The sequence below is a fragment of the Callithrix jacchus genome, chromosome 5, assembly GCF_049354715.1.
Source record: "Callithrix jacchus isolate 240 chromosome 5, calJac240_pri, whole genome shotgun sequence".
Classification (NCBI taxonomy): Eukaryota; Metazoa; Chordata; class Mammalia; order Primates; family Cebidae; genus Callithrix; species Callithrix jacchus.
Genome location: NC_133506.1, coordinates 136,767,342 through 136,781,491, shown reverse-complemented (window position 1 = coordinate 136,781,491; position 14,150 = coordinate 136,767,342). Strand labels below are relative to the sequence as shown.

At 60.4% G+C, this 14,150-nt stretch overlaps 1 protein-coding gene across 7 annotated transcripts in view; it reads right to left on the bottom strand.

Moving 5' to 3' along the window:
• The window catches only part of BAIAP2 (BAR/IMD domain containing adaptor protein 2), a 78,342-nt gene that overhangs the window by 21,416 nt on the left and 42,776 nt on the right, over positions 1-14,150 (bottom strand). For all 7 annotated transcript variants that reach the window (XM_035302035.3, XM_035302031.3, XM_035302036.3 and 4 more), the window contains exons 4-6: positions 8,186-8,247; positions 7,370-7,441; positions 6,454-6,591 (exon numbers count right to left, since the gene is read on the bottom strand). In XM_035302035.3, the coding sequence (XP_035157926.2) occupies positions 6,454-6,591; positions 7,370-7,441; positions 8,186-8,247 (272 nt within the window). The remainder of the gene's footprint in view (positions 1-6,453; positions 6,592-7,369; positions 7,442-8,185; positions 8,248-14,150) is intronic.

Genomic DNA, 14,150 nt, shown 5'->3' with positions numbered 1-14,150 from the left:
CCAGGCTGGGCTGGGCAGAGGCGCACCCTCTGGCCACGGCGGCAGGTCCGAGACGGTCATTCCACTCCCTGAGGAAGGCATGACTGGAAGAGTCTCAGGAGGGAGCGGTACCTCTTTGGCAGGATCAGGGATCCATGAGCCCTAGGGGCCCCATCTTCCTGGGAAAAGGGCCCCGAGCTTTCGGCAGATTGGCAAGGGGCACCCAGGAGCAACAGGTCCCAAGAGACCCGAAGCTTGCCTAGTGGTGTTGGAATGGGCAGTCTGGTGAGCACGTGGCCGCAGGCACAAGAGTAGGGTGCTTCTGTCCACACCAGTGGGCGGGACACACCTCAGAGGCGGGAGGCCCACACACCAAGCTATCCCCAAGAACCAGCGAGACGAAGGCACAGTGGGGCTAAGATGCCCGAGGGGCCCTGCCCTGAGGCTCAGGGAAGCAGAGTGCCCAACCCCCGGCTGCCCTGGCCCCAGGGACAGCAAGGGTCCCTGAGCCACCTGTGGACGCAGAAGCCCTGAGAGGGCTCTGTGGCTGCTCTGTGGCTCCTGCTTTCTCACACTCCTGTTTTGTCCAGTGAGGACCCCTCAGTGATGTGACTCCAGAGAAAGCTGTCTATACAGCTGCCCTCATGGTGGACTTGTCCACAGATGCCCTTCAGCTCTGACGATTTGCTAAAACTCAGACGGGCTTCACCCACCCTGCACGTGGCCAGACTCCATGCTGGCCAGCCCTGCTATCTTCTCTGAAGATCTGAACAAGGGTGCTTTGTCTCTGCTGTGTTAATTATATACCCTTTAAATAGCACACATATCTCCCCTCTCTCAGACCTCCATCCGGGCTACAGGCCTAGCACACCCAGAGAGCAGGGGCAGCTGAAGGAGGATCCTGGGGGCAGCAATGTCCCCCACTGGCCCCCTGCATGACAGTAAGCAGAGTACCGGTGCCACTTCCCAGGACACCCAGGATGGTCCTGTGGGTGCTACGGAGCCCCCATGGTCTCTGGGTGGCAGCATCCCCAAGAATGCGGGGCCTGAGAAGGCTGTACCTGCCTCACCTGCCTCCTCCCCCATCATCTCAGAAAGGGAACCAGGGAAGATGACCTGGCAGAAACCCTGGCTCTCCTTGTAGCCCCAGGTATTACGGCCTAGAAAAGCCCCAGGAGGCTGTGGTGGGCGGGGCAGCTCTGCCCTCCTCTGTAGCAGGAGCCTCCAGAGCTGGCTGAGCAGGGTTGCCCAGGGCCAGGGGGTTCAGCCCATGCCCAGTGCAATTCTGAGCAGGGGCCTGGCCTGCCCACCCCACACCACTCCCAGCCTGAGCACCGACAAGCTGCACCCAGTGAACGGGGGCTCCCCTCCCCCACACTCGGGTCCTCATGCCCATGGCCCAGCCCAGGGAGTGGGTGGACCACTCGCCTCCCATCCTGGGTTCCAGATGCAGGATGGTGCATGTGGACATACCTGCCCTCCTCCTCATCCCCCTCCTTGCCCCAGAGGGGTGGGCACAGTCTGGGCCCTGCTCTGGGCCCCATCCTGGGCCCTGTGGAAACAGCCACAACCCTCTGTTCTGAGGAGGAGCTGGACCAGGCCTGCGACCACGCCCCACGGGCACACTACTAAACCCACAGAGAAGGTGTCCTCTACCCCAGCATGTCCACCATGCCCCGTGTGCTCTGGAGAACATCCCCTCCACCCAGACGGGCAGTCTGTCAGCACCTGGCCCAGCAAACGTGGTAGTGACCACACTCCCAGGAAGTGAAGGCACTGCTGGCCCGGCAGCCCCAGGCCATGAGGCGGTTCTCCAGGCCATGCCCCTTACATAAAGCTCTCCCGTCCTAGTTAACAAATGCCTCAAATGCTTCCTAACTCCGGCGTCCTGACCTATAACTAAAATTACTTCTTTTCTGGAAATCCCAAAACACCATCTCAATTACAAGCAGTTCTTAAACACAAGAGGCCCCCGCCCAGCCCCACTTGAGGGCACCCTGGCAGGCAGAGAAAGCTACTCTACCTGCCTTTCTGGGGCAGGGCCTGGCTGACCTCAAGCCCACCCCTCTCTGCAGCCCCATCTCTGCACCCCTGGGCCTGCTGTCCTGTGTCCTGGGTTCCACTCAGGCCACACGATGAGCCTGGCAGTGAGGGAGGGCAGTGAGCATCGGGGGCCTCGGTCTTGTGGGCACCTTGGAGCATGGAGCTGCTTGTCACATATGCCACAGGCCCAGCTTTGCTGCCTGGCAGCCTCACAGCTCCCAGGAGCCCGGGGCTCTGCACATGCAGCTCAGATGGGATGCATCTGGCACCAGGCTTCTGAGCCCACTGGGGACCCCAGCAATCAATCTGAGACACTCAGCTCTCAGGTGCTGAGGGAACCCATACTGACAATGACACTGCATGTCGCACCCAGTAAGACCAGAGTCAGGTGCCAGCCACCACCTCAGCTTCATCAATGGCAGCCGATGTGGGGGACCCTGCCTGTCAGTGTGAGACCCCCAGCCCACAGAGCTCCCTAACCAATCTCCAACTGCAGAAGCTGCCCCCTCGGCCGCACCAGGGCTAGAGACCCAGGGGCACCCAAGAGTCTCCAAGGGAAAGGCCTCTGTGGCAGGGACAGCTTGGGAAGTGCACGGAGGCCTCTGCTTCTCTGCTACACATGGCCCTGGCTTGACATGGGCTTCAGGCCACGCTCGCATGGAGTCACTTCCACTTCCAGCAGGCCAGCTGCCCACCTTGAGAAGGCAGCCCCAGAAGCCCAATGGGCCAGACACCCACCCGGACCCCAATGGTGTGTGGACACATCTGCCTCTCCCAGTGTCTTCAGGACTGGGGACAAGGCTACTGTTGCCAGTGACTCTACAGGGCACACACTGGAGAGCTGGGGGCAGGTAGGTCCAGGGCCTGAGGCAGGGATCTTCAGGCCAGCCCCATGAACTATACTCTCTGGGTAGAAACTCCCAGGGCTGCCCTCAGCGTGGGGTGCAGCTACTGGGCTGGTCTGTAGAACAGATGGGAAGCAATCAACCACCTTAGGAATGGAGAGACCAGTGAAGAGACCTCTGCTTTCCCAAGAGTGCTTCCAATAGGCCCTTTCCCCGCCACCACCACCACCTTGCTGACATCCTAGGCCCCAGGCCAGTAGCCCCTGTGAGGCATGCCAGGATCGAGGCCCACCTAGAAGGGCCTGTGTTGTGTGGCGAGCACATAAGCGGAGGTGGGGTGCACTGGAGGGGCAGGGCCTCCTGCGCCAAGAGTGAGGCCACACAAGCAAGGGCGGGGCCTCCTGCACCAAGGGGTGGGGCCACATCGGTGTGGGCGGGGCCATACTACTGACAGCAGATAGAATGCACTGGAGGGGTAGGGCTGCACATTGAGTGGATTGGGGCCAGCCGGCCCAGCTCCCCAGGCCAGAGTGCTTCCTCTCTTCAGAAGTGGAGAGGGCCTACCACAGCTGGGGCCCCAGAGCCACACCCTTAAATAGAAGTCAGAGCCATTGGCTGGGTTTGCAAAAGCAATGGGAACCAGCAGGAACAGCCCTGGGTGGCAAGGAGCCTGGAGCAGCGGGGTTTGCAGCTTATTCCACCCCAGGACAGTGGCAGCAGCCTCTCCTCAGCTCAGAGGAGTGTGTGCAGCCACACAACGAGTACCCCAGCCCCTCAAGCTCAGTTGTGGGGGCAGGAGATGCCGACGACTCCCCGGCTTGGCCTCCTGGGTTTCCAGGCCACAGGAGAGCAGAAGGTGCACCGGACTGTGGCTCCCTCTGCTTTCCACCCCAAAACGTTGTTTTGAAACCAATGAGTACTTATTAGCTATCCACCATGTGACCAGCCTGTGCTTGGCACCAGGTAGGATGCAGGAGAAATATGAGACCTAGCCTTCTGGAAGGAACTCGGTGCCTTTGGAAAAATAAAACACCTGGGTGGTTGAAAGTCTCCCATTAACACAGAAGGAAGGTGGGCATGGAGGGGCAGAGGTGGAGGTGGGTCCAGGAGAGCCCCCACCAGGCGCTGTGAGAAGGCCAATACCAGCTTGTCCTGGCCCCAGAGCCCTTCCTGTCAGTGCTCAGAAGAGAGAGAAAGGCAGGGACACAAATGGGGAAACTAAGCCTCAGAGAAGCTCTGGTGTTTGCACAGCCATGTGACCCATAAGGGACAGAGCAGGGTCCAAGCCTAAGCCTGACCCCAGGGCCTTGAGACTGTGCCTGGGTGGGGACAGCCAGCCTGGGGCCACCCACAGGTCCTCTGGTGAGTGGGGAGGAGTAGCTGCAGGTTCTGGAGAAAGAAGGCCACTCAGCCAGGGATGGGGAGCCACAGCGGGTGCAGAGCCTAGGTGCCCCTGGGGCCTGGGAAGAAAGGCCAGCATCACACATCTCCTGGGAAGGGCCCTGGAAGGCCAGGAGGATGAGATTTGCCAAGCACCTCTGCACCCGGGTGGCAGAGGACTTTCCAGGGGAGCTGCTAGGCCACTGTCGCCTCACACCCACTGCAAGCTCCACCCACCATGTGCTTCAGAGCCCTGCCTACCCTCCCTGCCCACATGGCCCTCGCCCAGGCCCCTACACTGGTGCCAGGGAGACCATTTCCCTCGGCAACTCGCAGCCACAGACAAGAAAGCTGCCATCATTCCTGACTCTGCCGGGCTCCTGGTTCTGGCCCATCAGGACAGAGACAGCCTGGAAGCCAGGACTGAGTGACAGATACACAGCTGCAAACACTCAAGATCCCCGGACCGTGCCCTCGCAACGGCGAACTGCTGGTGACTCGAATCACACCTCCATAAGGCTGCTACCAAAACCCACAGCACCTCAAGGGGAGAGGAAAGGCAGGTAAGCCCTCAATGAGCTGGCCTCAGTATCCCTGTGCCCAGGCCACCAAGCCGGCCCCAGGAAAGTTCCTGCTAAGAGGAGCTCTCGCACCCAGCCCAGGTGCTCAGGGGCCGCTCCCACCTGCGCTGCCCTGGCCTGCTCTGAGGTGGCACGACCCTGCTAGGCCTCGGAGCTTCATCCTTCTGCTTCAGTCTTCAGAAAACAAAGTAGCAAAGTGTTCCAAGAAGGGAGGAAAAGAAAAATAGACATAGCATATAGCAACATACACACTCCACCTCAACCCACTATTCCCACCGCAAGAGATCTGTGCACAGAAACAGCTCTCAGAAGGCTCGCTGTGGCAGCCTCAGGGAGGAACATCGAGGCCAAGGAGATGGGCGGTGACAGTCACTAGAAAGACCCATGGCAGCTTACCCGGAGGGAAAGATGGAAAGGATGAGAAGACGCATCACAGCTTACCTGGAGTGAAAAACAGGATCAAAGCAAAGGCTGGGGACATGGGCAGATGTGGCTGGAGAGGGCAGGGCACTCCAGAGAACACCCAGAATTGTGTCCCTGCAGCTGTGCACCCAGCGTGGCTGATGGAAGACTGTGGACAGCCGCAGCACCCCGGGACCCCCACAGGGCTGCTTCCACAGGGCCTCACTTATTCTCTAATCTGCTTCTGCCCAGTCCTGTCCTCTACTTTGGGGCCGATTCTGGCTTCAGCAGGTGACCACCCCACACTGGGAAACCTCTAGCTTGGCCTACAGGGTATGGGCACACCTGCTTGGCTTCCCTGCAGTTAAGGAGAGAGCAAAGCACAGGCTCTGAGCAAGAACGGGCCTCCCAGTCCAGGGTGAGACCACAGCATTGGTGAGCACCCACGTCCTGCACCAAGGAGACAGTGGCACGCACATGCAGACATACGCACACGTGACAGGTACGTGCAGGGCTTGCCATGGCTTGAACACCTCATTGCTGGCAGGAAGGGTGCGGCCTGGAGGCCCAGGCTTCACCCACAGCCACATCCTGCCCACCCCAGGGTGCGGCCCAGAAGCTTCCACCTGGATGACTGGCCAGGGGCTTTGCTGATGTTTCCTTTAAAGTGACTGTCCATCTTGTTTTGTGTTTCCCTTCTCATCTGCGTCACTATGACCCCAGCAAGTGGGTGAGGGGTTTCTGGGTCTGGCCTGTGTCAGGCACCACGTGGGTTCTGGTGTGCACACATCAGGCAGTGCTCATCATCAGCTAGGCCATCCTAAGTCCAAGCCCGCTCAGCACGCAGCACTGGCCATGCTGGCAAGACCGCTGACAACAATACCGAAGCCACTCCCTTGGGCACCTAGCCCTGCAGGCGGTGGTCATGACCCGCAGTCTGGGGCCTGACTCCTGAGCAGGGATTGGGGGAAAGGGAGGACTCCATCCGGGTTTCCATTCCTTTGGCATAAAACCTTTCAACCCTGGGAGGCTGCAGAGTGCAGGAAAGAGCGCTGAAGGTGGAGCTGACCATCCTGCCAGCTCCTGAGGTCTACCGGGGCAGAGCCTGCCTCTGCCAATCTCACCTGGCGGGCTGCTGTCCACTCCCTGGGGCCGAGGGGGGCTGAGTGGTGAGCAGTCCCAAGGTAGCGGGAGAGGCACTGCGGCAGGGGTGGCGGGCCTACCTGCAGCTCCTTGTCGGAGTACTTCTGAGGATTCTTGCTGCCCTGGCTCTTCTTCCGAAGCTTCTTTAGCTCGGCCTGGCACTTGTCCAGGGCGTCTCCTTTGCTCCTCTGCTCCGTCTGGTACTTCTTCAGTGCAGCCTGAGATTCAAACAACAAAACAGAGCCAAGACCCATAAGCCCCACGGCGGGGTCCCCTGGCAGCCCCACCCCTCCCCTTCCAGGCTCGCTCTCTGGCTCAGGGGGTCCCCCTAGGGTCCCCTGGCAGCCCCACCACTCCCTTCCAGGCTCACTCTGGCTGAGGGGTCCCCCAGGGGTCCCCTGGCAGCCCCACCACTCCCTCCCAGGCTCGCTCTCTGGCAGCACACGTTCAGCTGCAAATCAGAGATGGGGAGAGCACAATTGAAGCCTCAGCCCAACCCCACCCCACCGCACGGCAGCTCTCTGCTCCCCAAATATGAAAATCAGACTTGGAGAAAATGGCGGAGACCCACCCCTCCCACCCACCATGAGAGCCAGAAATGACCCCCAAGCCCTCAGGCAGTGCCTCAGCCCCAAGCCTTCTTGCCAGCTGACAGGAGGGGCCATGGGGCAGGCCGGCCCAAGAGCTCAGCAAAACTGCAGAGGCTAGAGAAGGAGCTCCTGCACCCCCAGGCAGCAGAGTCAAGCACTAGCTTTACCACAGTGGCCAAAGCCGGGGCATAGAACTGAGCATGTGGGGCATCAGAGGCAATGGGTTCACCCACAGGTTGCATTTGGGGCACACCAGAGGGACTTGGTCCAAACGGGCAATAAAGTCAGAGCTGGGGATGGGAGCTCAGGGGAAGCTCCCTCCAGGTGGAGGGAAGGAGTGGCAGGCAGTGGGGAGGGCTGGAGCCTGGGCACGGGGCCCCAGCAGGTGCGGCCAAGGTGCACTTACACTCAGGTACCTGGAATCCAGCTCCACCTTCTGCTCCAGCTGTGTGAGCAACTCGTTATGAAAAGACTTCAGCTGGACATGGAGAAAAAATACATCAGCAGTCAGCTCCAACGTATGGACTGGGAACAGGAGGCTGGGCAGGGCTGGGACGGTGGTCACGGGACACCAGGCACCCCAGCTGTGCAGGAGCACCCCTTCCCCTGATTGAGGAGCTGTGGCCCTGCACAGCTGGCTGGGCGGGGGGAGCTACTGGAGTGAGTGCTGAACGGGCGTCTGGCACATTGGACAACCTGGCCTCCAACAGACACAGACTCCGTTTCTCACAAGGGAAACAGAAAGAGTGGTCCCCTCCTCCTTTGGCTGTGCCATGCTGGGGAGCACTCGGAAAGAGGCTGAGGGGCTGCAGGAGCCATGGGCCTGAACTCAAACCAGGGTTGGACCCCGGGCTTTAGACGGGATGCTGCGAACCAGCAGCCGGCAGTGTGCCCTGGTTGTGTGTTCCCCGCTGGCTTCCAGCCTTGTGGGCCGCAGGATCGGGGTTTGGCTGGGACTGTGGTCAGGACTCTCCCTGGAGCCCAGTGTGTCCTGGATGGCCACCTAGCCAGCAAAGCATGCAGCCAAAGTCTGGCCCTTGCCCTTTTCTCCCACGTCCTCCTTGGAGTGTGCCTTGTGTCCTGAGCCAGGGTCCCTCCCTCCCTGCTTCTGAGTGTGGCTGCATAACCTGGACTGTTCCCAAGTGGACATGGCCAAGGTGTGCCGCCAGCTCTCCCACTGCGCCTGCCCCTTCTCGAGGGGCCACACTGGGGTGGGACTCACCATTTCTTCCAGCTGATTCTGGATCTGCCTGTGGACTTCAGCCATCTGGAAGAGAACATCTCCTGGGAAGCAAACAGCAGGAAGGGGAGCGTCAGACGCTCCCAGTCACTGCTGTCATCCCACCTGGACTGACGGCCACCCAGGGAAGCCCTGTGACCACAGCAGAGGGGTCCCAAGGGTGTCAGGGCCAGAAGGGAGGGTGGAGAGGAGACACTAAGAGGAAACAGAACATTCTAGAATGACAAGGGACTCCAGACCTCAAATGCACAGCATGCCTGGCATCTTTGGGAGGGACCTTGAGTCTCTGCAAAGGCAAGAGACAGGAAGAGCCCATATGTGACCCGCCCCAGGCGCAACAGTGGGCACAAACACGAGTCTTCATTAGCACCTGATTTATTCACAGATGCCGAAGAGCTCCAGCCTGCCCGTGTCAGGCCAGGCGGACTGTGCTGACCCACACCACAGCACACGAGCCTCTTCCGGGAGACACTCATGGGCGTGCACTGGGCACAGGCCTCTCTAACCCCAGGAGGCCTCACTACCCAGGCTGCAAACCCACAGCACCTCTGAGACCTTCACCCAACATCACGCTGAACCCCAACAGTGTGGGGGTCTGAGGAGGCCTAGCCCCATGGGCCTGGCTCACCAGGCAGCCACCCTGGCACATGCAGGCCTGGGCTTGCGTTGCTGTGGCTGGGACCCTGGGGACACACGAGCAGCACTTGGGGACGCTGACATCTCGGCCCATGTGCAAAATGCAGATTGAGAAATCAAGATCATGGTGGCACAGGGGTGAGCGGCTGTTAGAGGCCTTTTCCAGCCTGGGTGTCCACGAAACCCGGCTCCAGTCCCCCTGCAGGTGGGGCTGCCCCAGGGGTGCAGGTGTTGGGGTTTCCCTGAGGTAGGCCTGAGCACCCCATTCTGTAAGGGCCTCACCACACTGCTGCATTCCCACCTACTTCCACCAAAGAGGGAGGCACAGAGAGAGGAGCAGAGGGGCCGAGACCTGGAAGACGCAGGGGCACGGCCGTCCTTTCTTTTCGGCCAGATGTTTCCTGCCTCCCTCTGCCAAAGCTCCCATGGAGCTGTGACCCCATTTGAAGCATGGCCACCGAGGCCAACAGGTGTGATCACACCACCAGCCCAGGGGGCCGACGAGCTGCACCAGAAGCCCCCTGCAGAGGTGCAGCCAGCCTCGGCTCAGAGGTGCAGGACCCAGCCCTGACACTCGGCTGCAGAGCCCAAGACCTGCCCTAAATCAGCAACACATGGGACAGGAGCACACCACAGCCCCAGCCCCAGCCCTTTAGTGCTGCCCACCCGCCCAAACCTGGAGATGGCATGAAAGACCCTCCCCTGTGGCCAAAGGCTCCATTTCCTTGTCTGCAGAGGAGGGGCCGGAACTGGGTGGTCCGGCCCCCACACTCCTTTGATGGACAAATATTTGCTGAGCTACTGTTTCCAGTGCCAGGCAGTGACCTCGTGCTGCAGACACAAACAGAGCAGGAGGGCCGTCCCTGCTGCCGGCAGGTCACTCTCAGGCGATCCCTGTCCCCTCCCTGAAGGGCTGCCTGAAGCTGGAGTTTCCTCCTCCGCCCATGTCCAGGCCACCACCGGTCCCACAGGCAGAGGGTCCTCTGGCTCCAGCAGGCAGAGCCCTCACTACGGTCCCCAAGTGCCCAAAAAGGTCAGCCAGAAACCAGAGCAAGCGCCAGGCGATGTACGGGAAGCCCTAACTGGGCAACGCTGCCTCCCAGGACCACAGCTGGCCTTGGGGTCACTTCCCCTCTCCACAGCACAGCCGAGTCTGGGAGAGGAAGCTTCTCCAGGTCGGCTGCCCTCCAGGAGCTGCTGGGCTCTTCTCACCCTATGACCACAGGGACCCTCTGGGCACTGACCAGGGTCAGGTGCTTCACAGATGTATCTCCTTTTCATCAGCGCGACCCGAAAGGCCACCCAGATGAGCAGGGCAAAGTGGCCCAGATCAGCGGCCAAAGAGCGGTCGCAGAGCTGGGACCCAACCCCCTGTGCTGGCCTCCACCCCACAGCCACACCCTCCTCCCGCGGGTCAGCACACACGCGGGCTACCTCTCCAGCCATCCCAGGCACCTCCTGGCTACCCAGACTCCAAGTCATTCCTGCCCTCATGCTGGGAACTGCGAGGCCTGGTCCCGAAGCCAAATGCTCTGCCTCAGAGGCACAGATTTCCGTGGAGAGAGGAGAGGAAAAGGATTCGTACACCCCTCAAATGGCCCAGAGGTGACAGTCACCTGGCTCTGTGACATGTATCCCACTAAAAGTAGCACTAGGCCTGGCTGCTTCTCCAGGGAACAGCACGAGGGGCTGGTGGGACCCCATCCACTGCAGGGCAGGGTCTAGGGAACACACAGAGCCCCAGGTTTGGCTTCCCTTTCTGGGAAGGTACTCACCCTCCATGGCTGAAGATGACACACCTGAGCCTGGCCACTACGAAGCAAGGGCTCAGCATGGGTACAGCAGTCCCTGCAGACCCTGGGGAGGCATCACGCATATGTGCAGCATGAGCACATGTGTGAGTGGCTACTCACAAGTGTGAACTGTGCGCGGGCCTGCTTATGTGGGCATGTGGCTGTCTGCGCCTGCTGTGACCCGAGTCTCGTCCACACTCACAGCCGCCCTGGCTGCCGCTACCCATTCTGCCACAGTCACAGGGCTCACAGGGACCGCAGCTGGGTCATGCAGGGTCAGTCTCCAGGACCACACTGGCCCCCAAGCTGGGGGAGAGCAGGAGAGGCAGACACAGACCCCAGAGCCCAGGATCTGCCCCGCACAAACCCCCTATGAAGTGCCTAGCACACCTAGCACCTCCACCGACGCCGGCCAACCCTGACCCAGGGGCCTGTGTCTGCACGGAAATCACTGCCGCTATGCTCTAACCATGGTGTGACTGCCTGGTCCCTGCCATGTGGCCCTGCAGAGTCGGGCAGGGCCCAGTAATGGCCCCCGGGGGCTGCACTGCGGTCAGGAGGAAGCTGGCACTGCAGTGGCCTCTCATGGTTGGGATGAAGTTGAGACCTCCGGGGGTCAGTGGCAAACCACGCACACAGGTGGGCCAGGGGCAAATCTGAGTTTTACCAGCCTTGGCAGGAGAGGACGTGGCCCTGCCCCAGCCTCACTCAACCTAGGGTTCAAGCGGTGCAGGGAAGGGTCAAGGACCAAAGGGAACAGAATTTGGTGTGAAGGAGACTGGTGTGAAGCCACTTGGATGTGAGCAGGCACTGCTCAGGGCAGGGGAGGAGCTGGAGCAAGGCTGGTGGCACAGACCCCACGGGAGAGGGAACCCCGGCTCAGGCTGGCACATGCCCACGGCCATGTGGCCCTTCCACCATCCACTCTGGATGGCAAGGGTGCTGCTGGTCTGGCAGAACACCATCCTGCAAGCCAAGAACAGCAGAGGCAGGGGGGCTCAGGCTGAGGGAAGATTGCCCTGTGCTTAGGAGCAGGAGCAGGAAGCTGGAGACCAGGGTCCTGAGGGAGGTGGCTCCCGGGCTCTCTGTGCTACTCGGCGCTGGGATGGACACCACCGCCTCTGAACTCAGGAAGCCACCAGGGAACTGTCCTGGGGCTTTGATGGTGTTCCTGTGACTAAGGATCCTGCCTCTACCTCCCAGCTCTTGGACCCCCCCAGACATCAGGAATTGGCTTCAGCCAAGTTTGGGTGGCAGGTGACAAAAGCACGAGGTCTGGCCTGCGAGGGGGAACCCACCCAAGCGTGTGCCCTGGCCAGCGCCCCCTCACCCCCAGGGTGTCCACATGCACCCAGCCTTTACTAGGCTGCCTGTCCCCTATCCTGGGGTGGGGGCTGGCAAGTCCACAAAGAGATGAAGCGGGCGGCTGCAGGCAACGCAGGTGAACTCTCCACGCTATGCGGCTGCCTCCCTGTGGGGCAGTGCCCACAGCTCTCGCCATGTTGGTTTATTTTTATTTTTATTTTTTGAGATGGGGTCTTACTATATCACCCAGGCTGTTCTCCAACTCCTAGCTGAAGTGATCCTCCTGCCTCAGCCTCCCCAGTTGCTGGGATGGAAGGCATTCAGCACTGCACTTGGCTCACACCACATCCTGCAGGCCCTCGAATTAAAGGTTAACATCAAGACCAAATAAAAAACACGAAAAGGCTACACATGATGGACTCAAGAACGACATCTGGGAAGCAACACGGAACAGCAAATCCTTTGTAAAAGGGGCTGTTGATGTCAAAAAGAGAAAGAGTATGTGGAGCTTCTTGGGATTCTGGCCAGGTGACAGTCGTCACCTCCACCCTCTGCACAGCTTGCTCTCAAACATGCACCCCAGCATCCCCACTGGCCGGAGTCCCCAGCCCCAGCCCCCAGCCCTACACTGTGAGCAGCACAGTACACCCAGGGGAGGCCCAGGCAAAGCTGCACAGACCAGGCGGGTGCCTGCCTTGAGGCTGGCGACTGCACAAAATCATCCCACACAGTGAATTTTTAAACTGCATCTTACAAGCAGCTGTGGGAAACCATGTGTGCATGGAGTGTGGATGTGTGCAGCTACCAGTGCTTAACCCCTGGGGTGCCATGGGCACCCCAACTGGCTGGAGGGATGGTCAGCCCAACACAGCTCCCACGTGCAGCACCAGGCCCCCAAGCAATGGCAGGACCCTAAGATCAGCAGTGACCGGCACTGACTGGTTGGGGCAGTGAGTTCCACTGAGCAACTAAGTCTTGTCCGCCCTTCCCTGTGCTATTCAGGAACCTGAAGATGGAGTAAGCAAGGGCTGCAGAGCTAGTGAGAGCCTCCCTGGGGTGAGACGTGAGGCTGCACGTTCTCGGGATCCCTGATCTCTCCATGATCCCTCCCATGTGGCGGGCAGACCGATCCAGGCCCGCCCTGCTGGGGACAGAGGAAGCTGCCAGGCTTCCTAAGCAGCCTCATCCACCAGATGCCACCCACCCCCCGGGAAGCCCATGTGTGGTCCACAGCACATGAGTCCTTAAACGATGAGGTTCAAATGTAAGCTGAGGATTGCGCCAGGGCACACAGCATGTGAGCCAGAACAGACCGGCAGAGCCATCACCATCGGGGGATCCAAGGCTCTGGGGTGTTAGGGCAATGGGCAGCAGGTGTCCACACCTCAGGGCACAGGTTTGGGGTAATGGGCAGCAGGTGGCCATGCCTTGGGGTGCAAGTGTGGGAGTGCAGCAATGTTGCACCTGGGGCAATGGGTCAGGCACCCCAGGGCTACCTAGGGGTGCTGGGGAGTGGGGAGAGGGAGAAGCATCAAAGGGCATGAAAGGGGGCACATGTAGGTGTCATGGGCAATGTGTTTCATTTGGGACAAAAGTCTAAAAAAATATGGGCATCCTGAGACTGAGGCCTCTGGCTTTTCAACCCTCTGCCAGTGGACTACAGTGAGTGAAGCAGCAGCTAGCACTGGGGTTACCATGGGCCTCACGCTGCCAGCTACCTCCACCTCAGACAGGGCAGTCATCAGGCTAAGAGTGAAACGTGCACCACAGTACTAACTGTGCTGGGCACCCAGGCTCCTGTGGACAAGTCTGAGCGCAGCTGACAAGGACAGGACTGCCTCGGAACCCTGGCTGGGGCCCCTGCTCCCCAAAGAGGAAAACAGCACCTGAATCAGGTGGGGCTTTGGAGCCCAGGCCCCAGGCATGCCCAGCCAGCATCTCTCTGTCCTCGAGTCTCTTCTGCTTGGGGCAGCACCTGGTGGAGAGGGCCCTTTCCGTCGGCTGAGTCCCCGGCTCCTTCCTGGAATCCCAGCAGAGCGCCGCAAGACCCACGACAGCCCTCCATCTCTCCTGCAGGCTGGGCCCAGTCTCGCTCCCCCAAGGTCTTACCCTGACCTACATGGGACTGTCACCCCACTTCGCAGGGAGGGGCCTGCCACACCCACAGCTCGAGGCTGACGTGGGGCTGACAGCTAGAGGTCAAATACCCCAAA